This window comes from Mustelus asterias, chromosome 13 (assembly GCF_964213995.1).
Source record: "Mustelus asterias chromosome 13, sMusAst1.hap1.1, whole genome shotgun sequence".
Taxonomy (NCBI): Eukaryota; Metazoa; Chordata; class Chondrichthyes; order Carcharhiniformes; family Triakidae; genus Mustelus; species Mustelus asterias.
This window is the reverse complement of record NC_135813.1, coordinates 9,636,232-9,661,190: the sequence shown is the minus strand read 5'-3', so window position 1 is coordinate 9,661,190 and position 24,959 is coordinate 9,636,232. Positions and strand designations below refer to the sequence as shown.

General features: G+C 49.7%; 2 protein-coding genes across 3 annotated transcripts in view; one reads left to right on the top strand and one right to left on the bottom strand.

The window, feature by feature from the left end:
- Positions 1–24,959, top strand: part of LOC144502412 (ral guanine nucleotide dissociation stimulator-like) — a 301,219-nt gene that overhangs the window by 194,353 nt on the left and 81,907 nt on the right. The gene's annotated exons all lie outside the window — the stretch shown is intronic.
- cercam (cerebral endothelial cell adhesion molecule) overlaps positions 589–24,959 on the bottom strand; it is a 112,127-nt gene continuing 87,756 nt past the window's right edge. Inside the window, exons 12-13 of one of the 2 annotated variants that reach the window (XM_078226291.1) lie at positions 7,551–7,801; positions 589–4,930 (exon numbers count right to left, since the gene is read on the bottom strand). In XM_078226291.1, coding sequence (XP_078082417.1) covers positions 7,561–7,801 — 241 coding nt within the window. In that variant the 3' untranslated portion in view covers positions 589–4,930; positions 7,551–7,560. The remainder of the gene's footprint in view (positions 4,931–7,550; positions 7,802–24,959) is intronic. The other variant, XM_078226292.1, reaches the window with a different exon arrangement.

Below are 24,959 nucleotides of genomic sequence, written 5' to 3'. Positions count from 1 at the left end.
GTGTCAAGGTTTGCATCTGATAACGCACCTGGGATATTGGCGGCACGGTGGCACAGTGGGTTAGCACTGCTGCCTCACAGCGCCTGGGTTCGATTCCTGGCTTGGGTCACTGTCTGTGTGGAGTTTGCACATTCTCCCCGTGTCTGCGTGGGTTTCCTCCGGGGGCTCCAGTTTCCTCCCGCAGTCCAAAGATGTGCGGGTTAGGTTGATCGGCTATGCTATATTGACCCTAATGTCAGGGGGATTAGCAGGGTAAATGAGGGTTACGGGAATAGGGCCTGGGTGGGATTGTGATCAGTACAGACTCGATGGGCCGAATGGCCTCCTTCTGCACTGAAGGGATGGTATGATTCTATGATTTCACTCTGATACAAGCGCTCCATAAATGCAAATTGTTTTTAGGTCAGTATGGTTCAGTACCATGGAATCCCTACAGTACAATACCAGAAATATTAATTACCCACACACGGAAATTACTCAGCTGGTTGACTTAATCGACTTGGGGAATAAAATGCAACACGAACCAAGAAACAGGGGAAGGACTGAGGAAGAAATGAATAAATAAGACGCACAGAATTATTTAGTTTCCAAGATTTTTTTTTCAAACTCAGACCAGCTGAACACAGTAAAGTGTGGGGAAGGAAATATTACCCCACAGTGTGACACCAAGCCAATCGCAAAGAAATGCTTCACATGCACATCAGACATTTCCGCAGATTTATGACGAAAGTCCGTACATACACACACCTGAAACTCCAATAGAAAACTGAGTGCTCCTATATATCTCCATAGCAGTACCGTCTCTGAACTTCCCCTTAAGCACTTTGAATGGAAGGGTCGCATTTCTGCTTCACTGCTCTCGGTGCAGGATCCTTGCCCTCCAGAGCGTGTGGGTCGCAGCTGATGACCGCCTGTCCACGTATTGATGGAAATATCAGCTTCTTCCGATGTGCGCACTGGATAGCAAGGGCTCTGTACCAGGGCGCACAGGAGCAAGGCGAACGTCTACCAGGTGATTGCGGTTCCAGAGGGCACGGTTGGAAAATGAGAGCAGGAAGTGGGTGTTAGACACGGAGGAGGGAGGCCGTTCCAATTCACTCCACCTGTAAGGCCCTACAGGCCTCAAGCCCTGTTCCCAACTTAGCACCAGCCGCCATTTCCTTAAATGATTCCAAGGGTTTTGACCACCTTTTCCCAGATTCCATTCCGTGCATTTCTCCACTCCGCACAAAGGCGAGCTTCCCGACATGAGTCTTGAATTTGCCTTGCGTTAACCAGCACCCTCTCTGCCACCTCCACCCGTCCTTTAAGTCGGCTTACATTAACACTGCAATGAAGTTACTGTGAAAATCCCTTAGTCGCCATGACTCCGGCGCCTGTTCGGGTACACTGAGGGAGAATTTAGCATGGCCAATGCACCTAACCAGCACCCCTTTTTTTGGTCCTTGGGAAGAAACTGGAGCACCCAGAGGAAACCCACACAGACACGGGGAGAATGTGCAGACTCCACACAGACAGTGACCCAAGCCGGGAATCGAACCCGGGTCCCTGGTGCTGTAAGGCTGCAGTGCTAACCACTGCGCCGCCTCCATGTTGTACCTTCAAGGTTAAAGTGAATTAATGTTTCAGATTTAATTCTTTTTCTTGACCACTTATTATTACCTACCCTCCACAGCTGCCTCTTCCTAAAACAGGCTTGCAGCCCACCCCTTTAAACCCCTGGGACTTATCGAGAGGAGAGCAAACATCATCTAATTTGAACAAAGGTGATTGGGTTTAGAACAGGAGATGGCAAGGACATGAAAAAACCTGAGGATTTGGCAGGTTCTGTTGGAAGGACCCATCGTTTAGGAACTGTGAGTCTTTCCTTGGTTAGTGAAATATTTCTATTTATCTCTGTAAATGAAATATGGGCACTATTGCTTTGTAACAATAATGTAACATTGTTTTGGTGGCACGGTGGCACAGTGGCTATCACTGCTGCCTCACAGCGCAAGGGACCCGGGTTCGATTCCCGGCTTGGGTCACTGTCTGTGTGGAGTTTGCACGTTCTCCCCGTGTCTGCGTGGATTTCCTCCGGGTGCTCCGGTTTCCTCCCAAAGTCCAAAAATGTGCAGGTTAGGTGGACTGGCCATGCTAAATTGCCCCTTGGTGTCAGGGGGACTAGTTAGGGTAAATGCATGGGGTTATGGGGATAGGGACTGGGTGGGATTGTGGTCGGTGCAGACTGGATGGGCCAAATGGCCTCCTTCTGCACTGTAAGGATTCCATCTAACAAATTATCCTAACAATTTTTAAGCTCCTCATCCCCAGGACCCTGGACCCATTCAACAGGGGTTAAATGACACCAATCTAAATATAATGCATGTCCTCTTTTTTCATTCTATTTTATTCCTAATACTGACAGTCAAACTTCCGCTGGGGTTGGGATCATGATCGCTCTGATCCTGAGACATTGAAGGCAATGGACAATAAAATCAATCAAGGGTGTAAACTGGGTGACTGGTTCATTATAAGCTTGTGTTGCACTGCAGCAATAGACCAATTTCACCCCCATCTAACAAGGAGGAACAGTAATACAGTTTCTTTTCCTGTATCTTCACACACACAGTCCCTTTGGGGAATAGTGGGGAAGTGGGTGGGAGAATTCCTGAGCTGATTATCAGCCAGTTGAACCATTTTGAACTTTCCTTCTGTGGCCAACAAGTCCCGGTGTTGGACTCGAACCCAGAGCTTCTGTCCAGAGGTAAGGACACTGCCACTGCACCACAAGACCACACAGTGGTAATGGGTCACCAATCCGACAGTTCCAATTCCACCAAGGCAGCTGAGGAATTTCAATTCAACTAATACATAGAATCCCTACAGTGCAGTGCAGAAGAAGGCCATTCAGCCTATTGAGTCTGCACCGACCCTCCGAAAGAGCACTCTATCTAGGCCCACTCCCCTGCCCTATACCCCCCCAACATTGATCAATCAATTTAACCTGCACATCTTTCAGATGCTAAGGGGCAATTTAGCATAGCTAATTCCCCTAACTTACACATCTTTGGAGTGTGGGAGGAAACCGGGGCACCCGGAGGAAACCCACGCAGACACTGGGAGAACGTGCAAACTCCATACAGACAGTGACGCAAGGCCGGAATTGAACCCAGGTCCCTGGCGCTGTGAGGGCAGCAGTGCTGACCACTGTGCCACCCTGCCACCCCTGGAATATAAAGCTAGTCTCATTAATAATCATAAAACTAATGGATTGTCACCTGTTTCACTAATGCTGTTCAGTGGAGGAAATCCGCCATCCTTACCTGGTCTGGCCTACATGTGACTGCAGATCTACAGCAATGTGGCAGACTCTCAGCTGCCCTCTAAACTGGCCTAGCCAGCTATAATGACTTCAATCAGGCCATTGAGGTTGGCCTATTGGAGTCTGAACTCCCTGATTAAGGACCCAATTGATGGGCCTTGTACTAAACCGGGAGTGTCCGTTTCTCTGGCACTCCCGAAAGTGGACTGCTGACTGATAACACTCTGTGTACTGCTGTTGGAATTGTAAATAAAGGGATTTTAATGAAGGGACTTCAGCCTTCGCAGACTTATTACACCAGCCATTCCTGAGGGATGGACAATTAATGCTCACAAACCAAGAATATGTAAAAAAAATAGGCTGGGAAGTGTGGGCAATTCAAGGTGTAGAAGGGGCCTCAATCTCACCCGCTGCTCCACACAACCAGGAAATCACTGGCTCTCTGATCAGGAGTGCTCTGGGGAGAGGGGGCCAGGCTGGCTGTATTCAGTCATAGAGGTTTACAGCATGGAAACAGACCCTTCGGCCCAACTTGTCCGTGCCGCCCCTTTTTTTTAAACTCCTAAACTAATCCCAATTGCCCGCGTTTGGCCCGTATCCCAAATATTCTTTTTCTCCTCTATTGCTTCGAGCCTCCACTGCAGCCTGGTGTAACACTGCCAGCCTCACCAAGGTAGCTGTGATCAACAAACTCAATACAGACTAGCAATCACACCTGGGCACACCCACACCCCCTCCCCCCCCTGCCCACACCGGTCTGTAGGGCTCAGTTCCTTAGTGGGAGACAGCTGTAGGCACAAGGCTCTCCCCGGCAATGAAGAATGACTACATTTATTCAAGAGGAACGTTCTCCAGTACCATTCTGCAACTTTCACTACAGGTACCCCCTTTGCGTCAATGTTTTTTGTTGCCCGTTTGATGTGCGAGTATGGCTCAATTTCATAGCATGATACACCTCAGCTAGAGGCCATTCAGCCCATTGTGGTGTGCTTGACTTTGAGGCACATTACCTTCCCTCTTTCCCTGCTCCATCTCGGCACCAGAACCGCCGCCCTGTCTACGCTGCCTGTTGGTGATAACCCCTCAGGGCAACAGGGTTGTGGGGATGACGGAACGCCCACCGGAGATTCTGTACTGGAGGGAGACCTGTTCAAAGTCATCCTTTTCCCTACTGTCTTGTGAGACATTGGTGGATCGGGGATGGGTTGTGGGGGAAGGTGGGGTGGGGGGGGCAAGTTGGTGGCTGGTGCAGGGAGGCGGGGGGGGGGGGACAGGTTGGAAATCTAGGCTCATGTGGTTCAAAGGTCTTGAAGGAACTATCTCCACACACAATTTTCTTTCCTGTGCTGGCGAGCTGGCCGATTATCCAAGGTTATGCTGAAAGGACTGTGCTTGGCGTGCCGTTTTGGCACCGGGTAACACTTTTCACACCTGTCAAGTGCTGAAAGGGGTTCGAACAGTTTTTGCTCATCGTCAGGGGTCGTCGCTTTAGCCGTGCGGCCTTTGTCCAACCGATGAGCTGTGAGTAAAGTTCGCAACACTGCAGCTGGGCAATCTTCATTCAAGCTTCGACAGTTCCGCCTGTCCAAATCGTTACCCTGTGCCAGAAAACTCACTTCCTGAAAACTGAGGAAATAAAATAGTTTGTCTTTAAAATTAAAGAGAAATCATAGCTTTAGATAGTACAGAAGAGGCCCTTCGGCCCATTGAGTTTGCACTGACACGTGAAAAACACCTGGCAGCCACGATTCAATTGGCAGCACTCCTGCCTCCGAGTCAAACGATTCCAGGTTCAAGTCCCATTCCAGCGCAAAAACAAAAGTCTGAGATTCCAGCACAGCACTAAGGGAGTGCCGCACAGTCGTAGGTGCTGTCTTTTGAATGAAACATGATTAAACCAAGGCTCCAGCTGCTTCTCAGGTGGATATAAAAGATGCCACGGCGCTGTTTCAAGAGTGGGGGTGGGGAGTGGGGCTTGGTTATCATTGTTGTCCTGGCTAATATTATTCCCTCAATTAACATCGCAAAAAGCAGATTATCTGCTCATTTTCACATTGCTGTCTATGGGATCTTGCTGTGCGCAACTTAGTTGCCGCCTTTCCTACATAATAACAGTGACTGCACTTGAAAAGCATAGTGCTTCAAGACATCTGGTAGTTGTGAAAGGCGCTATCTAAATGGAAATCTTCCTTTCGCAGGTACTGCAGGCAAGTAAAGAAGGCAAACGGTATGTTGACCTTCAGAGCGAGAGGATTTGAGGATAGGGATAGGGATGTTTTGCTGCAATTGTACAGGCCATGGGTGAGGCCACACCTGGAGTATTGTGTGCAGTTTTGGTGTCCTTATCTGAGGAAGGATGTCCTTGCTATAGAGGGAGTGCAGCGAAGGCTGATTCCGGGGATGGCAGGTCTGTCATATGAGGAGAGACTAAGTCGGTTAGGATTATATTCACTGGAGTTTAGAAGAGTGAGAGGGGATCTCATAGAATCTGATAAAATTCTAACAGGGTTGGACAGGGTAGATTCAGAAAGAATGTTCTCGATGGTGGGGGAGTCCAGAATTAGGGCTCATAGTTTGAGGATAAGGGGTAAACCTTTTAGAACTGAGGTGAGGAGAAATTTCTTCACCCAGAGGGTGGTGAATGTGTGGAATTCACTACCATAGAAAGTAGTTGAGGCCAAAACGTTGTGTGATTTCAAGAAGAAATTAGAGGTAGTTCTTGGGGCTGAAGGGATCAATGGATATGGGGGGAAGGGGGGGGGGATCAACTTGATGATCAGCTTTGATCAAAATGAATGGCGGAGCAGGCTCGAAGGGCCGAATGGCCTACTCCTGCTTCTGGTTACTATGTTTCTTTCATAGGTTGGTGTGGTTTCACCCAGCAGCACCCAGTGCATGTTTTGCGTTGTCCACTGGTGAGGATGCTGGGTATTTACATACAGACTACCAGAGAGATTGGGATGATGCAAAGAGCTGGGCTCCAGCCAGGAGCTTCCCGGCAATACTGGATATCGGCTTCTTGACAGATGTGCGGCCGGATAAGGCAGGCTTGTTATGGTTCCTGATTACAGCTGTGACACCCTCATTATGGCCGAGAATAGTACAGCTTAGCAACTTGCTCTCTGAGAATAGATATCCATCTCTGTACTTACTGGAACTGTTTGTTTAATTTGACTTGAGAAGCATGGGGTGTACGTCATGCTTTCAAAATGACAACAGACATTCGAGCTAAGGTGGCCCTGAGGTAACGAGACAGCGATTTTGCCAGCTTGGCCCATGGCGACCCTGGAAGCGGAATGGAAGCGGTGGCACAGTGGTTAGCATCACTGCCTCACAGCGCCAGGGACCCGGGTTCGATTCCCGGCTTGGGTCACTGTCTGTGTGGAGTTTGCACGTTCTCCCCGTGTCTGCGTGGGTTTCCTCCGGGTGCTCCGGTTTCCTCCCACAGTCTGAAAGTCGTGCTGGTTAGGTGCATTGACCCGAACAGGCGCCGGAGTGTGGCGACTAGAGGAATTTCACAGTAACTTAGCTGCAGTGTAAAGCCTTACTTGTGACTAATAAATAAACTTTAACTTTTTAACTTTCCTGTCCCGCCCACCACAGGAATCATAGCGCGCCGAACACAGATCATGCAAAGGTCCGTTGACCTTTGGCTTGGGTGGCATGGTGGCACAGTGGTTAGCACTGCTGCCTCACAGCGCCTGGGACCCAGGTTCAATTCCGGCCTCAGGTCACTGTTTGTGTGGAGTTTGCACATTCTCCCCATGTCTGCGCGGGTTTCCTCCGGGTGCTCCGGTTTCCTCTTACAATCCAAAGATGTGGGGGTTAGGTGGATTGGCCGTGCTAAATTAACCCTAGTGTCAGGGGGATTAGCAGGGTAAATTGCCCTTGCGGCAATTTATACGGCCAATCCACCTAACCCGCACATCTTTGGACTGTGGGAGGAAATCGGAGCACCCGGAGGAAACCCACGCAGACACGGGGAGAACGTGCAAACTCCACACAGACAGTGACCCGAGCTGGGAATCGAACCCGGGTCCCTGGCGCTGTGAGGCAGCAGTGCTGACCACTGTGCCACCCGGGGAAGAAATGAAGAAACATCCGATTTATTTTGAACATTTTCGCGAGACGAATCACTAATTCCCAGAGGCCGGAGATCATTCCCTCCCCTCCCCCTCCCGGAGGCCTGGGCGACCCCACGCGGAAAGGAGTTCAGGTTTCCCCTTTGACCTCGCCCGACACTGACCTGCTGTGGATTAGAGCTCCTCCCTCGTGGCCGAGCCGAGGGACTGGCGCGTGGCCCCCGTCTGCGAGTCCTTCAGTGTTTTCTGAGAGCCACTCCAGTCCGTCTTCACCGAGTCGTCATCCCAGATGGTGGAGGTTTCTGTGTCACTCAGCCAGTCGGGATCTCCAGTGTAGTGCGTGGGGAACACCAGCAATGGACGCACGGAAAACGCCTTCAGGTCTCGTTTGGGATAAACTTTCTTATATTCCTCACTGCGAGAGAAGGAAAACACACGAGGCGAGAGATACAACTGTTTACATTCTGATCTGGAATACCGACCCTGGATGGGTGGCGGAAACAGATTCAATAGTAACTTTCAAATAGACTATTGGAAAGGTAAACCTTCCCATCCTCCACATCCCCCCCACGCACCACTCCCGCTCATCAACCCCCCCACGCACCCCTCCCGCCCATCTCCCCCCCCCATGCACCCTTCCCCCTATCCCCCTCCCCCCCACGCACCCCTCCCGCTCATCTCCCCCCCCCATGCACCCTTCCCCCTAACCCCCTCCCCCCCACGCACCCCTCCCGCTCATCAACCCCCCCATGCACCCTTCCCCCTATCCCCCTCCCCCCCCACGCACCCCTCCTGCCCATCTCCCCCCCCATGCACCCTTCCCCCCATCCCCCTCCCCCCCACACACTCCCCCTCCCCAACCACTACCCCCGCTCCTCCCCCAACCCCCACCCCATGCACCCCTCCCTCTGTCCCCCACCACGCACCCCTCCTCCCAACCATCACCCATCACCCACCACCCCCCCCCCCCCCCCCCGCCAGAGGAAAGACCAGGGGAGTGGCAACAATTGGATAGCTCTTTCAAAGAACTGGCACACATACAATGGGCCGAATGGCCTCCTCCTGTGTTTTGTGATTCCACCCTCCCACAGTCCAAAGATGAACGGGTTGGCTACATTGGCCATGATAAATTGCCCCTTAGTGTCCCGGGATACGTACGTTAAAGGGATTAGCGGGGTAAATATATGGGGTTATGAGGGCAGGGCCTGGGTGGGATTGTGGTCGGTGCAGACTCAATGGGCCGAATGGCTTCCTTCTGCACTATATGGATTCTATGTTGATATGAATTCTGGAATCACAGGTGTGGGAAGGGAGAGGGGGAGGGGATGGAACGGGGAGGGGAAGGGAGGAGAGGGGGTGAGGGGGAAGGGGGAAAGGGGGGTGAGGGGGAAAGGGGGGTGAGGGGGAAAGGGGGGTGAGGGGGAAAGGGGGGAGGGGGAAAGGGGGGAGGGGGAAAGGGGGGGAGGGGGAAAGGGGGGGAGGGGAAGGGGGGGGAGGGGAAGGGGGGGAGGGGGAAGGGGGGGAGGGGGAAAGGGGGGGAGGGGAAAGGGGGGGAGGGGAAAGGGAGGAGGGGAAAGGGGGGGAGGGGGAAAGGGGGGGAGGGGGAAAGGGGGGGAGGGGGAAAGGGGGGAGGGGGAAAGGGGGGAGGGGGAAAGGGGGGGAGGGGGAAAGGGGGGGAGGGGGAAAGGGGGGGAGGGGGGGAGGGGGAGTGGGAAGGGGGAGGGGGAAGGGAGGGGAGGGGGAAGGGGGGGGAGGGGGAAAGGGCGAAAGGGGGGTGAGGGGGAAGGGGGGAGGGGGAAAAGGGGAGGGGGGAGGGGGAAGGGGGAGGGGGAAGGGGGTGAGGGGGAAAGGGGTGTGAGGGGGAAAGGGGTGTGAGGGGGAAAGGGGGTGAGGGGGAAAGGGGGTGAGGGGGAAAGGGGGGTGAGGGGAAAGGGGGGAGGGGGGGGAGGGAAGGGAGGGGAGGGGGAAGGGGGGGGAGGGGGAAAGGGCGAAAGGGGGGTGGAGAGGGGGAAGGGGGGAGGGGGGAAAAGGGGAGGGGGGAGGGGGAAGGGGGTGAGGGGGAAGGGTGTGAGGGAAAGGGTGGTGGAGGGAAAGGGGTGAGGGGGAAAGGGGGTGAGGGGGAAAGGGGGGTGGAGGGGGAGGGGGGGAGGGGAAGGGAGGGAGGAGGAAGTCCCAACTCCGCAACTCTGTCCCAATATACTAATAGTGCCCCAACACCAGCAGCACTGTCCCTCACAGTATCAATGCCCCAAAACCACAGCAGTGCCCTGACACTGCTGCAGCGAGCACAATTTTAAACAACTGCCTCACAGTGCCAGGGACCCAGGTTCAATTCCGGCCTTGGGTCACTGTCTGTGTGGAGTTTGCACAGGTATTGAAAGGTATTCCATAAAAAACTTTATTTCTTTCTTAGAATCCCTACAGTACAGAAGGAGGCCATTCTGCCCATCAAGCCTGCACCGACCACAATCCCACCCTATCCCCGTAACCCCACAAATTTACCCTGCTAGTCCCCCCAAAACCCAGGGTCAATTGAGCATGGCCAACCAACCTAACCTGCACATCTTTGGAGGAAACCGGAGCGCCCGGGGGAAACCCACGCAGACACGGGAAGAATGTGCAGACTCCGCACAGACAGTGACCCAAGGCCGGAATTGAACCTGGGTCCCTGGCGCTGTGAGGCAGCAGTGCTAACCACTGTGCCACCGTGCCACCCTTCAACTGCCACACCAGTTGCATTAACCTCACTCAGCAGTTTGGAGATCGGAGCCCAGCTGTCCATTTCAGTACAACAACTGGGCAGTGAATGAACCAACCCAGGCTGAGCTCCGCAACATTTAATACTAAATCTATCCTTATGTCTGTGTGTTTTGATAACCAACTGGTATAACAATCCTATCGTGCGCCCAGCAACAACCAGAATGTTCCAGTGCTCTTTATAAAACATGTCTACGCTCGGCCGCAGTCTGCAAACTAATAGAAACAAGACAAGGGGGTTAGCTGTGAGGCATTACTTCACTGTACATTCAACAAGGCAATCTCTGCTGTACAAAATCCAAACACACTCCCATATTATTTTCACTAGTTCCTATCTAAGTGTTAATTGGCATCCCTCAGTGGAAGCTATAATTTGAGCTTCTTTAAATGTTTACCGCAAAGAATAAGTTATAAAGTGGACATACGTCTGATGTTATTTGCTTGTGCTGGCGATGGGACAGCGTCCAGTTTATCCCAAATTCAAGCTTCCTATGTAATTATTCTGTCAAATCCCATTCCATTAAACCCAAGGGGGTTTAATCACCTGATGGAACCGTGTCTGCAAGATGAACAAAAGCTGTTCCCTCGTTCACAGGAAAAGTTAAAAAAGAAAGTTTGCAATTAGAAAAGTCGCCACAGTCCCAGATGACCGTGGGCTGCTCTCTCTGCTTTGAGGGGGCAGAGCTGACTGCTGGTGATTTAACCTGAGGGTCACCACACCTCAGGTGAGGGGCAAGTTTGAGAAGGCGGGGCCTTCATGACATAGGATCCCTACAGTGCAGAAGGAGGCCATTCGGCCCATTGAGTGTGCGCCGACTCTGCGAAAGAGGATCCCACCCAGATCCTATCCCCATAACCCAATGTATTTACCCCACTAATCCTCCCCAACCTACATTTTGGACACAGGTGCAATTTAGCATGGTTAATCCACCTAACATACAGTACAGAAGGAGTCTGTACCAACCACAATCCCATCCAAGCCTCATTCCCGTGACCCTCATTTACCCTGCTAACCCCCTGAAACTAGGGTCAATTTAACATGGCTAATCAACCTAACCCGCACATTTTTGGAGTGTGGGAGGAAACCGGAGCACCCGGAGGAAACCCACGCAGACACGGGGAGAATGTGCAAACTCCACACAAACAGTGACCCAAGGCCGGAATTGAACCTGGGTCCCTGGCGCTGTGAGGCAGCCGTGCTAACCACTGTGCCACGGTGCCGCCCCTAACAACCTCTTGTATTTAAGCTCCATTTACATATTGCTTTTCACACCCAGTGGATGTCTCAAAGCACTTTACAAACAATTAAATACTTATGAAAATGTAGTCACTGCTGTAATGTGGGATACACGGCAGCCAATGCGCACAGGGCAGGTTCTCACAAATTGCAATGTCATAATGACCAGACAATCTGTTTTTTTCTGTTGTTCATTGAGGGATGAATGTTGGCCAAGACACCAGGGATATCTCCCCTGTCTTTCTTAGAAATAGTCCCATGGCATCTTTTACATCCACCCGAACAGAAGCTAGAACCTCAGTTTAATGTCTCATCCAAAGGATGACATCTCTGACAGTGCAGCACTCCCTCAGCACACACCCTCCAACAGTGCAGCACTCCCTCAGCACACATCCTCCAACAGTGCAACACTCCCTCAGCACTGACCCTCTGACAGTGCAGCACTCCCTCAGCACACACCCTCCAATAGTGCAGCACTCCCTCAGTACTGACCCTGTGACAGTGCTGCACTGCCTCAGTACTGACCTTCTGACAGTGTGGCACTCCCTCAGTACTGACCCTCTGATAGTGCAGCACTCCCTCAGTACTGACCCTCTGACAGTGCAGCACTCCCTCAGTACTGCACTGTGACGTCAGTCTTGTCTTTGAATACTTCTGTGCTGGAGTCCCGGGAGTGGTCGATGACATGTTGTTATTATTTTGTTGAATTCTGCTCAGTAAAATGGAGGCAGTTTATTGCACGATGGAACTTCAGCTGGAGATGAACACAAAAAGCTTCTTCCCTCACAACAAGAAAGAGGTACTTGCATTCATATAGCACTTGGCGTCCTCTTCTCTGGCTGAAACCATTCATAGTCCAAATGTTCTGCTCAACTGCTCCTGGAGGTGTTGACTAATGTTGTATTGACGGAGCTGTCAGTCTGGTTTCCGAAGACCATAAGATGTAGAAGCAGAAGTAGGCCATTTGGCCCATCGAGTCTGCTCTGCCATTCAGTGAGATTATGACTGATTTGATATAATCCTCAACACTACTTTCCCACTTTATACCCATAACCCTCGATTCCCCTTATGGATTAAAGGTCTGTCTATCTCAGCCTTGAACATCCTCAATGATGCAGCCTCTACAGCCCTCTGTGGTAAAGAATTCCACAGATTCATTACCCTGGGGTGGCATGGTGGCACAGTGATTAGCATCGCTCTCATAGTGCCAGGGACCTGGGTTCGATTCCCATTTTGGGTCACTATCTGTGTGGAGTTTGTACGTTCTCCCCGTGTCTGCGTGGGTTTCCTCCGGGTGTTCCAGTTTCCTCCCACAGTCTGGAAGACATACTGGTTGGGTGCATTGGCCATGCTAAATTCTCCCTCAGTGTACCCAAACGGGCGCCAGAGTGCGGCGACAAGGGAATTTTCACAGTAACTTCATTGCAATGTTAATGTAAGCCTACTTGTGACACTAATAAACAAACTTAAACTCTGAGAGAAGAAATTCCTCCTCATCTCTATTTTAAATGGGTGCCCCTTACTCTGAGACTATGCCCTCTGGTCCTAGATTCTCCCACGAGGGGAAACATCTACCCTATCAAGCCCCCTGAGAATCCAGTATGTCTCAATAAGGTCACCTCCCATTCTTCTAAACTCTAGTGAGTACAGGCCCAACCTACTGAACTCCTCCTCATAAGCAAATCCCAGTGATCCACAGTGATCTCTCTCCAGTACCTCACTCAAGTAGCCCCTCTTCATAGTCTACTCTTCAACCTGTGACAGCTTTGTACCTGGAGCATCAAGACCAAGTGTGGTCTTTCGGGTTGAAGATTGGGATATAATTGATCCAGAGCTTACAACATGAAATTTTTGATCAGAGGTTTGTGCGATGAGAATGGAGAAGCTGGGAACATTAATTGAGATATGAAAGTGCCACCATTGAACGCAAAAAGCCACCAGCTTAATTAAGGACCCCATGCACCCCGGACATTCTCTCTTCCACCTTCTTCCATTGGGAAGAAGATACAAAAGTCTGAGGACACGCACCAACCGACTCAAGAACAGCTTCTTCCCTGCTGCCAACAGACCTCGTATTAGGTAGATCTTTCTCTACACCCTAGCTATGACTGTAACACTACATTCTGCACTCTCTCCTTTCCTTCTCTATGAACGGTATGCTCTGTCTGTATAGCGCACAAGAAACAATACTTTTCACTGTATACTAATACACGTGACAGTAATAAATCAAAATCAAGAAACAGGAGCAGGAGTAGACCATTCGGCCCATCGAGCCTACTCCGCCATGCATTAAATGGTTCGTCTTGGGCTTCAATGTTATTTTCCACCCCTCCCCGCTCCCTATATTCCTTAATTCCCGGAGAAACCAATGATCTGTCCACACCAGCCCTAACTATATTCAATGATGGAGCAGCCAGAACCCTCCGGAGATGGAAACAACGCAGAGCCAAAGGGAGCAGATATAAACACAGATCAAAGAGGAAACCGGCCCCGTCTGGATAGGAACTCTCCTCAGTTGCGTTCTTTTCATTCTTCTGAGCTTCCTTCCTCTGAGCTTCAGAGAATGCCGCAGTCCCAACGCCATCCTGACAGTCACTGACACAGCAACAACATGTCCAGAATCAAAAAGAAATAATTCGTGGGGCAGCTGTTTTTATTTTTAAAAGAATAAAACAAGAAAAAGCTGTATTTTGCGATCCTTGCAAAAAAATGTAACTCAATAAAACAGAAACTGTGATTCATAAAACAGTCTGGATGTGATCACTGGTCTGGAGATCTTGCCAAATTGGGCAGTGGAGATGATTTGAGTGGAACAAAATTATGAGGGACATAGATTCTGATTTGATTTGATTTATTATTGTCACATGTATTGGTATACAGTGAAAAGTATTGTTTCTTGCACGCTATACAGACAAAGCATACCGTTCATAGAGGAGAGAGAGTGCAGAATGTAGTGTTAGTCACAGCTAGGGTGTAGAGAAAGATCAACTTAAAACTAGGTAAATCCATTCAAAAGTCTGACAGCAGCAGGGAAGAAGCTGTTCTCGAGTCGGTTGGTAGGTGACCTCAGACTTTTGTATCTTTTTCACGACCGAAGAAGGTGGAAGAGAGAATGTCCGGAGTGCGTGGGGTCCTTAATTATGCTGACTGTTTTGCCGAGGCAGCGGGAAGTGTAGACAGGCTCAATGGATGGGAGGCTGGTTTGCGTGATGGATTGGGCTACATTCAGAACTTTTGTAGTTTCTTGCGGTCTTGGGCAGAGCAGGAGCCATACCAAGCTGTGATACAACCAGAAAGAATCCTTTCTATGGTGTATCTGTAAAAGTTGGTGAGAGTCGTAGCTGACATGCCAAATTTCCTTAGTCTTCTGAGAAAGTAGGTGGGCTTTCTTAACTATAGTGTCGGCATGGGGGGACCAGGACAGGTTGTTGGTGATCTGGACACCTAAAAACTTGAAGATAGGGAGAAACCTTTCCCTTTCTAAATGGGGAGAGAATTCAGAAACCAGAAGCACAAAGGCACTTGGTAGTTAGGAGGGAAATGAAATTTTAAAGTTTGTAGTGTCACAAATAGGCTTACATTAATGCTGCAAAGGAGTTACTGTGAAAATCCCCTAGTCGCCACACTCCAGCATCTATTTGGGTACATTGAGGGAGAATTTAGCATGGTCAATGCATCTAACCAGCATGTGGGAGGAAACCGGAGCACCCGGAGGAAACCCATGCAGACACGGAGAAAACATGCAGATTCCGCACAGTGACCCAAGCCGGGAATCGGACCCGGATCCCTGGCGCTGCGAGGCAGCAGTGCTAACCACTGTGCCACCATGCTGCCCACACCATGCCACCTGTGCCACCTAGCATTCATTTCAAAGGACTAGAATACAAAAGCAGGGATGTGCTGCTGAAGCTTTGTAAGGCTCTGGTCAGACCAGATTTGGAATATTGTGAGCAATTTTGGGCCCCGTATCTAAGGAAGGATGTGCTGGCCTTGGAGAAGGTCCAGAGCAGGTTCATGAGAATGATCCCGGGAACGAAAGGCTTGATGTATGAGGAGCATTTGAGGACTCTGGGTCTGTACTCGATGGAGTTTAGAAGGATGAGGGGGGACCTCATTGAAACTTACAGAATACTGAAAGGCCTGGATAGAGTGGATGTGGGGAAGATGTTTCCATTAGTAGGAGAGACCAGGATCCGAGAGCACAGCCTCAGAGTAAAGGGACGACCCTTGAGAACTGAGATGAGGAGGAATTTCTTCAGCCAGAGGGCGGTGAATCTGTGGAATTAATTGCCACAGAGGGCTGTGGAGGCCAAGTAATTGAGTGTCTTTAAGACAGAGATAGCTAGGTTCTTGATTGGTAAGGGGATCAAAGGTTACAGGGAAAAGGCGGGAGAATGGTATTGAGAAACTTATCAGCCATCATCGAATGGCGGAGCAGAATCGATGGGCCGAATGGCCTAATTCTGTTCCTATGTATCTTATGTTCTTAGCACAGGGATTAATAACCAAGAAGCAGAGAGTTAAGATAAGGAGCGATAGATTAAGAGAGGATTTGGGGAGAAACTTTTTCACACAGAGGGTGGTGGGAATCTGGAACTCATTGCCTGAAAGGGTGGTAGAGGTGGGAACCCTCAACATTTAAGAAGCATTTAGATGAGCGCTGGAAACGCCATAGCGTACAACAAGGCTACGGACCAATTGCTGGAAAATGGGGTTACAACAGATCGGTGCTCGGTGGCCAGTGCAGACACAACGGGCCAAAGGGCCTCTCTTCATGCTAATTTCTTCTTCAAGGAGAATTATTACCCTTTGAATGTAAGAGCACCTCCCTACCTTGCAACCTCCAACATCGACTCGGGAACTACGCCCGAGAATCATAGAATCCTACAGTGTAGGAGGCCATTCAGCCCATCGCGCCTGCACCGACCACAATCCCACCCAGGCCCTATTCCCATAACCCCATGCATTTACCCCAGCTAGTCCGCCTGACACTAAGGGGCAATTTAGCATGGCCAATCCACCTAACCCACACATCTTTGCACTGTGGGAGGAAACTGGAGCACCCGGAGGAAACCCATGCAGACACGGGGAGAATGTGCAGACTCCACACAGACAGTGACCCAAGGCTGGAATCGAAGCCGAGTCCCTGGTGCTGTGAGGCAGCAGTGCTAACCACTGTGTTACCATGCAACACTCCCTCAGAAAACTGCAGCTGAGGCCAATAATCAGATGACAGTAAGATCATTAGACGTAGGAGCTGAAGTAGGCCATTCGGCCCATCAATCCTGCTCCGCAGTTCAATGAGATCATGACTGATCTGATGTGATAATCCTCAACTCCACTTTCCCATTGTATCCCCACAACCCTTCATTCGCTTACTGATAAGACCAAATAACATGACAGTCTGCACGTTTCCCTGGCAAAACAGCAATTAAACCCTCAGACCACACTTACTGAACAACAATTAGACACAACAAGCTTAGCAAAATAATACATGGTGCGTTACAAGATGCTAATCTCGAATAACAATCTTATTGTCAGCATCTCCACAGTCAATCCACTAAAATGCATGATTGGTATGGGTCAACTGTTTAAGTTTAAGTTTATTTATTAGTGTCACAAGTAGACTTACATTAATGCTGCAATGAGGTTACTATGAAAATCCCCTAGTCGCCACACTCCAGCACCTGTTCGGCTACACTGACGGAGAATTTAGCATGGCCAATGCACCTAACCAGCACGCCTTTCGGACTGTGGGAGGAAACCAGAGCATCCAGGGGAAACCCATGCAGACATGGGGACTTTCTCAGAAGACTAAGGAAATTTGGCATGTCAGCTACAACTCTCACCAACTATTACAGATGCACCATGGAAAAAATTTCTTCTGATTGTATCACAGCTTGGTATGGCTCCTGCTCTGCCCAAGACTGCAAGAAGCTACAAAGGGTCGTGAATGGAGCCCAGTCTATCACGCAAACCAGCCTTCCATTCATTGACTGTCTACATTTCCCGCTGCCTCAGAAAAGCAGCCAGCATAATCAAGGACCCCACACATGCCGGACATGCTCTCTTCGAACTTCTTCCATCGAGAAAAAGATACAAAAATCTGAGGTCACGTACCAACTGACTCAAGAACAGCTTCTTCCCTGTTGCCATCAGACTTTTGAATGGACTTACCATAAGTTGATCTTTCTCTACACCCTAGCTATGACTGTAACACTATATTCTGCACTCTCTAATTTCCTTCTCTGTGAACGGTATGCTTTGTCTGTGTAGAGCGCAAGAAACAATACTTTTCACTGTATCCCAATATATGTGACAATAATAAATCAAATCAAATCATACCATAGTCAGGTTGGTGTGACCTCAGATTTTTGTATCTTTTTCCCGATGGAAAAAGGTGGAAGAGAGAATGTCCAGGGTGCGTGGGGTCCTTGATTATGCTGGCTGCTTTGCCGAGGCAGCGGGAATTGTAGACAATGTCAATGGATGGGGGAGGCTGGTTTGCGTGATGGACTGGGCTACATTCACGTCCTTTAGTCGTTGTCTGTATAGCGCGCAAGAAACAATATTTTTCACTGTAAACTAATACGTGACAATAATAAACCAAATCAAATCAACTTAAAATCAAAACGTGCAGACTCCGCACATACCCGAGCCGGGAATCAAACCCGATCAGTGCTGAAGACGTACTTACCGTGACAACATTAGCTCCTCTCAGGTAAGATATTGCATGAACTGGCTACATAATAAACTCCCTCTTCACCAACCCCATCAAATAATCCCAGGTAACGGAGAGCACGGCGTCAGTCGAGGTTGAAGGAAGTGAATGATGGATTGACTCGACGTAATCCAGAGAGATGTTCCAACTCAAAGCTGTGCCGGCAGAGCTCTAACCAGCAGGCAGATGGATAGATATACAAGCATCGCTCTGCCCCCTGGCACTGTTCAGCACGGTGTGAACTGAAGCAGGTGCTGAGGTGAAGTCCTGCTTTGAAGGCAGCCAGCGGATAAAGTCATTTCTTTGTGTAGCGATTCAGCAGTCAGTGCACAGTTCACGCTCCAACAGCTACAGAGATGGATTATTTACACAAGTTCCTCTGGTGCCAGAAAAGTCCTTTTTAGGAATCAGGATCAAGCCACTTGGCCGCTTGCCTTGTGCCTTCCCAGGGGTAATCCCAGGTCTGGCTGCCCAACTGCAGGTGGCCAGAGTGTCATCGCAGACAAACTATTTCAAGGCTGATCCAGGAAGATCCCAGGAGAGAGGATTCTTGGCAGGTTTGAGCGAGCTTGTTGGCTCTCAGAGGAAGCATCGGCGCACAATCAATACAGGACGGTGCTTAATCAGGGGCAGCTTTTGAAGTGGGAATGAACGGGCTTAAAGAGGCCTCCCATCATGGGCAAACTTTGGAGAAGACTTTGGGGAGGTGGGGGGCAAGCTTACCGCCTCGTCCCGCAGGGTGGGGAGATCGGCACATTGAGTGATCGGAGTGCTGATATCCATACGTGTGGAGGGTAGGAGATCTCCTAGTGCACTGTGTACATGTGTACACGGTACACTGGGAGATCAGGGCGCCTGCGCAATGGCACACCTAGAGCTCAGCAGCCGGCTTCACCAGCGAGATTAGGCTCCACCTACTGGCGGGAATCGCATCCTGGCCCTTTTATTTAAATTAAGTGACTGGGAGCTCACCCAAAAAAATCGGCGCGATTCTCTCCCATTTTCAATCGGCACTTAGAATCTTTTTGGTAAGATCGCCCTCTTTGTTTTTTATTTATTCTTTCGTGGGATGTGCGTGTTGATGCCAATGTCAGCATTTGTTACTCATCCTAAATTGCCCTGGAATTGTTAGAGCATTTCAAAGGAAAGCAAAAAGTCAACCGCATTGCTGTGGGGGGAAGGAAAACACACGTCCTTCCTTAATGGGGCGTCAATGAACCAGATGGGATTTTTATAACAACCAATGGTAGTTTCATGGTCACATGACTCAGACTAGCTTTTCAATTCCAGATTTTATTAATTGAATTTGCGTTCCACCAGCTGTGCGAGTGGGATTTGAACCCTCGTTCATTAGCCTGGACCCTTGGATTACTGGCACAGTGACATTACCACTATGCCACCATCTTCCCTCCCCATGACAAGGCAACCCTCCAAGATATCAGCGTTCCGCTAATTCTGGCCTCTTGAATATCGCCCACTTTAATCAGCCCACCAATCATAGCCAAGCCTCCAGCTGCCAAAGATGGAGGCCAGGATTTTTCCAGATTCCCTGTTTTTTTCCGTGATGGTGGTTTAGGGATAAATGTTGGCCAGGACCCTGGGGAGGGTTCCACTGTTCTTCTGGAAATGGTGCCACAGGATCTTATGTCCACCTAGAAGGTGGTTAGCACTGCTGCCTCACAGCGCCAGAGAGCCGGGTTCAATTCCAGCCTCGGGTGACTGTGTGGAGTTTGCACATTCTCCCCGTGTCTGCATGAGTTTCCTCTGGTGCTCCAGTTTCCACTCACAGTCCAAAGATGTGCGGGTTAGGTGGATTGGCCATGCTAAATTGCCTATAGTATCAGTGGGATTATCAGGGTAAATACATGGGGGCGGCACAGTGGTTAGCACTGCTGCTTCAGTGCCAGGGACCCGGGTTCGATTCCCAGCTTGGGTCACGGTTTGTGTGGAGTTTGCACGTTCTCCCCGTGTCTGCGTGGGTTTCCTCCGGGTGCTCCGGTTTCCTCCCACAGTCCGAAAAACAAAGAACAAAGAAAATTACAGCACAGGAACAGGCCCTTCGGCCCTCCAGGCCTGCACCGACCGTGCTGCCCGACTGAACTAAAACCTCCTACCCTTCCGGGGACCATATCACTCTATTCCCATAAAAACGTGCTGGTTAGGTGCATTGGCCATGCTAAATTCTCCCACAGTGTACCTGAACAGGCGCCGGTGTGTGGCAACTGGGGGATTTTCACAGTAACTTCATTGCAATATTAATGTAAGCCTACTTGTGACAATAAAAAAAATAAACTTTGGGATTACGGATCGGGTTACGGGGATACGGCCTGGGTGGAATTGTTGTCGGTGAAGGCTCGATATACTGAATGGCCTCTTTCTGCATTGTAGGGGTTCTATGATTTGATGAGAAGGCCTCGGTTTAACATCCCACCTGAACGATGGCACCTCCAACCATGCAGCCCTCTGTCAGTACTGCACTGGAGCCTGCATTATGTGCTCAATAGGCGAGAGGTGGATTCGAACCCATGACCATCTGATTCAGGGGCAAGAGGGTGACCCATTGCCGGATTCTCCAGCACTATAAACAAATTGACGATGGTTTTCAGACCCATGACTACACCTGCTACAGTCTGTGATCTTGCTGCAGCCAAACAGCTGAGTCAACCTTGGCCAGCAAAGAAACTTTACTTCCCCCCCCTTGGGGAAGCAGCAGGATTACCTCAGGAACGTTCCAGAAATTTTCCTTCTCCGCTGAATTCCTGTCCGTCAACAACAACCTGTAATTTACTCCTTCAGTCCCACACTGACATCGGTTTTCCAGACATTTTGATGCATGCTAGCAATGATGGCTGTGGTTTGGGTCAAATTCCTTTCCCCCTACATATCTCTCTGGCCTTCTGCTGTGTTACTTAACAGCCCACAGATTGAGGACATCAGGATAAACAGGAATGAGATCATTGTAGCCAATCGTAAAGTTCAGTAAATGATGGTAACTGTCTGTTTCTCCCACCTCCAGTTCACTAGCTCCTCTGGCATTTTCCCCTTGTTTATGAACACTCCACTTTCACTCCTCCCATCTCTCTTCGAAGATCTTATAATTTCACAACACCCTTAATTTCTTGACCTTTACCCCTCAAATAACCTGATGTATCCAACTGTTGTACCACCATAAGATTTGGGAGCAGAATTAGGCCATTCGGCCCATCGAGTCTGCTCCGCCATTCATAGAATCATAGAATCTCTACAGTGCAGAAGGAGGCCATTCGGCCCAACGAGTCTGCACCGACAACAATCCCACCCAGGCCCTATCTCCGTAACCCCATATATTTACCCTGCTAATCCCCATGGCACGGTGGCACAGTGGTTAGCACTGCTGCCTCACAGCGCCAGGGATCCGGGTTCGATTCCCAGCTGGGTCACTGTGTGCAGAGTTTGCACATTCTCCCCGTGTTTGCGTGGGTTTCCTCCGGGTGCTCTGGTTTCCTCCCACAGTCCGAAAGGGCAATTTACCATGCCCAATCAACCTAACCTGCACATCTTTGGACATTCAATCATGGCTGGTACGTTTCTCACCCCGCTTCTCCTGCCTTTTCCCCGTGACCTTTGATCCCTTTACCAATCAAGAACCTATCTATCTCTGTCTTAAATGCACCTAATGTACCATACTCTACTCTGTCTTCCATGTTGTCTTCTTTCGCCTACATGTCAAGGCAATCTCAAGCCTTGTTTGGTGGTTCTCTCATCAACAGAGTATTTTGTCATTGTTCTTGGCATGTGGGCATCGCTGGCTAGGCCAGCATTTATTGCCCATCCCTATTTGTCCCGAGAAGGTGGCAGTGAGCTGCCTTCTTGAACAGCTGCAGTCCATGCGGTACAGATACACCTACAGTGCTGTTAGTTGAGTTGAGTTGATTTATTAGTGTCACAAGTAGGCTTACATTAACACTGCAATGAAGTTACTGTGAAAATTCCCTAGTTGCCACACTCCGGCGCCTGTTCGGGTACACTGAGGGAGAATTTAGCATGGCCAATGCACCTAACCAGCACGTCTTTCGGACTGTGGGAGGAAACCGGAGCACCCGGAGGAAACCCACGCAAACACGGGGAGAATGTGCAAACTCTGCACAGACAGTGACCCCAGCCGGGAATCGAACCCGGATCCCTGGCGCTGTGAGGCAGCAGTGCTAACCACTGTGCCACTGTGCCACCTCTTAGCATCCTGAAATAAAGAGTTGAACATGAATAAACAGATGCTGTTAAGGGGTTAGGGAGGGAGTTCCAGGATTTTGACCCAGCCGCAGTGAAGGAACAGCGATATATTTTGCAGTCAGGATGGTGTGTGAATTCGAGGAGTGCTTGCAGGCAGGTGGTGCTGTCGCCTTGCCCTTGTCCTTCATGGTAGAAGAGATCATGGGTTTGGAAGGTGCTGTTGAAGGAGCCTTGGTGAGTTGTTGCAGTGCATCTTGTAGATCAGTACGTCTCATCTGAGCCTTGAAAATTGTGACCCCCAGATTTGGAGCCAGGGTTGGGGGTTGGAGCAAGCTGTGGGAAGGGGTCGGGAGTACAGGAGAGCCATGAGGCGGGTATGGAGGGCTGAGATAGCAGGCGGAACTGTGAGAGTGAGGGACTGCTTAAACTACTGTAAAAAACACTTAGCTTATCACTGGAACAGAAATCAGATTTCAAGGGATCATAGAACATAGAAAGCCACAGCACAAACAGGCCCTTCGGCCCACAAGTTGCGCTGATCATATCCCTACCTCTAGGCCTATCTATAGCCCTCAATCCCATTAAATCCCATGTACTCATCCAGAAGTCTCTTAAAAGACCCCAACGAGTTTGCCTCCACCACCACCGACGTCAGCCGATTCCACTCACCCACCACCCTCTGAGTGAAAAACTTACCCCTGACATCTCCTCTGTACCTACCCCCCAGCACCTTAAACCTGTGTCCTCTCGTAGCAACCATTTCAGCCCTTGGAAATAGCCTCTGAGAGTCTACCCTATCCAGACCTCTCAACATCTTGTAAACCTCTATCAGGTCACCTCTCATCCTTCGTCTCTCCAGGGAGAAGAGACCAAGCTCCCTCAACCTATCCTCATAAGGCATGCCCCCCAATCCAGGCAACATCCTTGTAAATCTCCTCTGCACCCTTTCAATGGCTTCAACATCTTTCCTGTAATGAGGTGACCAGAACTGCGCGCAGTACTCCAAGTGGGGTCTAACCAGGGTCCTATAAAGCTGCAGCATTATCTCCTGACTCCTAAACTCAATCCCTCGATTAATGAAGGATCGTTCAGTTAGGTCACTTCCACCAGAACATCTAAAGGGGTCTTGCAGTTGTTAACACTCAGTGGGAGCTTTTCACCCCAAAATTCTGTCTCGCAATCCCACCGGGAGTCATGACCCACAGTTTGGGAAAGTGTTGTAGATCAGAGACACTCTGTCACTGTGCGCCAGTGCTGGGTGGGATGAATGTTTTAAATTGATTTGATTTATTATTGTCACATGTATTAACATACAGTGAAAAGTATTGTTCCTTGCGCGCTGTACAGACAAAACATACCATTCATAGAGAAGGAAAGGAGAGGGTGCAGAATGTAGTGTTACAGTCATAGCTCGGGTGAAGAGAAAGATCAACTTAATGCAAAGTAGGTCCATTCAAAAGTCTGATGGCAGCAGGGAAGAAGCTGTTCTTGAGTCGGTTGGTACGTGACCTCAGACTTTTGTATCTTTTTCTCAATGGAAGAAGGTGGAAGAGAGAATGTCCGGGGTGCGTGGGGTCCTTGACTATGCTGGCTGCTTTGCCGAGGCAACGGGAAGTGTAGACAGAGTCAATGGATGGGAGGCTGGTTTACGTGATGGATTGGGCTACATCCATAACTTTGTAGTTTCTTGCGGTCTTGGGCAGAGCAGGAGCCATACCAAGTTGTGATACAACTTGAATGCTTTCTATGGTGCATCTGTAAAAGTTGGTGAGAGTGGTAGCGGCCAAATTTCCTTAGCCTTCTGAGAAAGTGGAGGCACTGGTGGGCTTTCTTAACTATAGCACTGGCATGGAGGGACGTTGGTGATCTGGATCTGTAGAAACTTGAAGCTCTCGTCCACTTCCACTTCATCCCCATTGATGTAGACAGGGGCATGTTCTCCTTTACGCTTCCTGTAGTCGATGACAATCTCCTTCATTTTGTTGAGATTGAGGGAGAGATTATTGTCGTTGCACCAGTTCACCAGATTCTCTATCTCTTTCCTACACTCTGTCTCATTGTTTGAGGTCCAACCCAGTACGGTGGTGTCATCAGCAAACTTCAAAATTGAGTTGGAGGGGAATTTGGCCGTACAGTCAGAAGTGTATACGGTAAATTGATGGATGGAGCACTAATTATTCAGGCTGTTTTGTCCAGGATGGTGTTGACTTTCCGGATGTTGCTGGAACAGCATTCATTGAGAGTTTTGGAATCCCCCATTTCAAGTGCTTTCTCAATTTAGCCCAGTTAGTAGAGACCAGGCACTGGTGCTGCCTCCATTTTTGTTTTCGTAAGAGCTAAAAGCAGACCCTTCCCTCCTTCCCTCCCTCCATCCCCAAACCCTCACCTCTTCCGAATCACCACCTCACGGCAGTTGAGCAGGGAATGGAAACAGTGACCAGGATGCGGGAAAGGATAACCCAGAGGCAGGTGGGAAGAGTTAAATTTAGTAAGGGTTAAAGTTAGTAGGAGTTAATAAGTTACTGTTCTAGTTACTGTTCTGGGAGGATTCTTAGGTGAGTTCAAGGCCTTTAATGTAAAAATTCCAGGTCAGGAACATGGCCCACTCTTATTTACATGCCTTCTCAAGGGAAAATGATTTATGTCGAG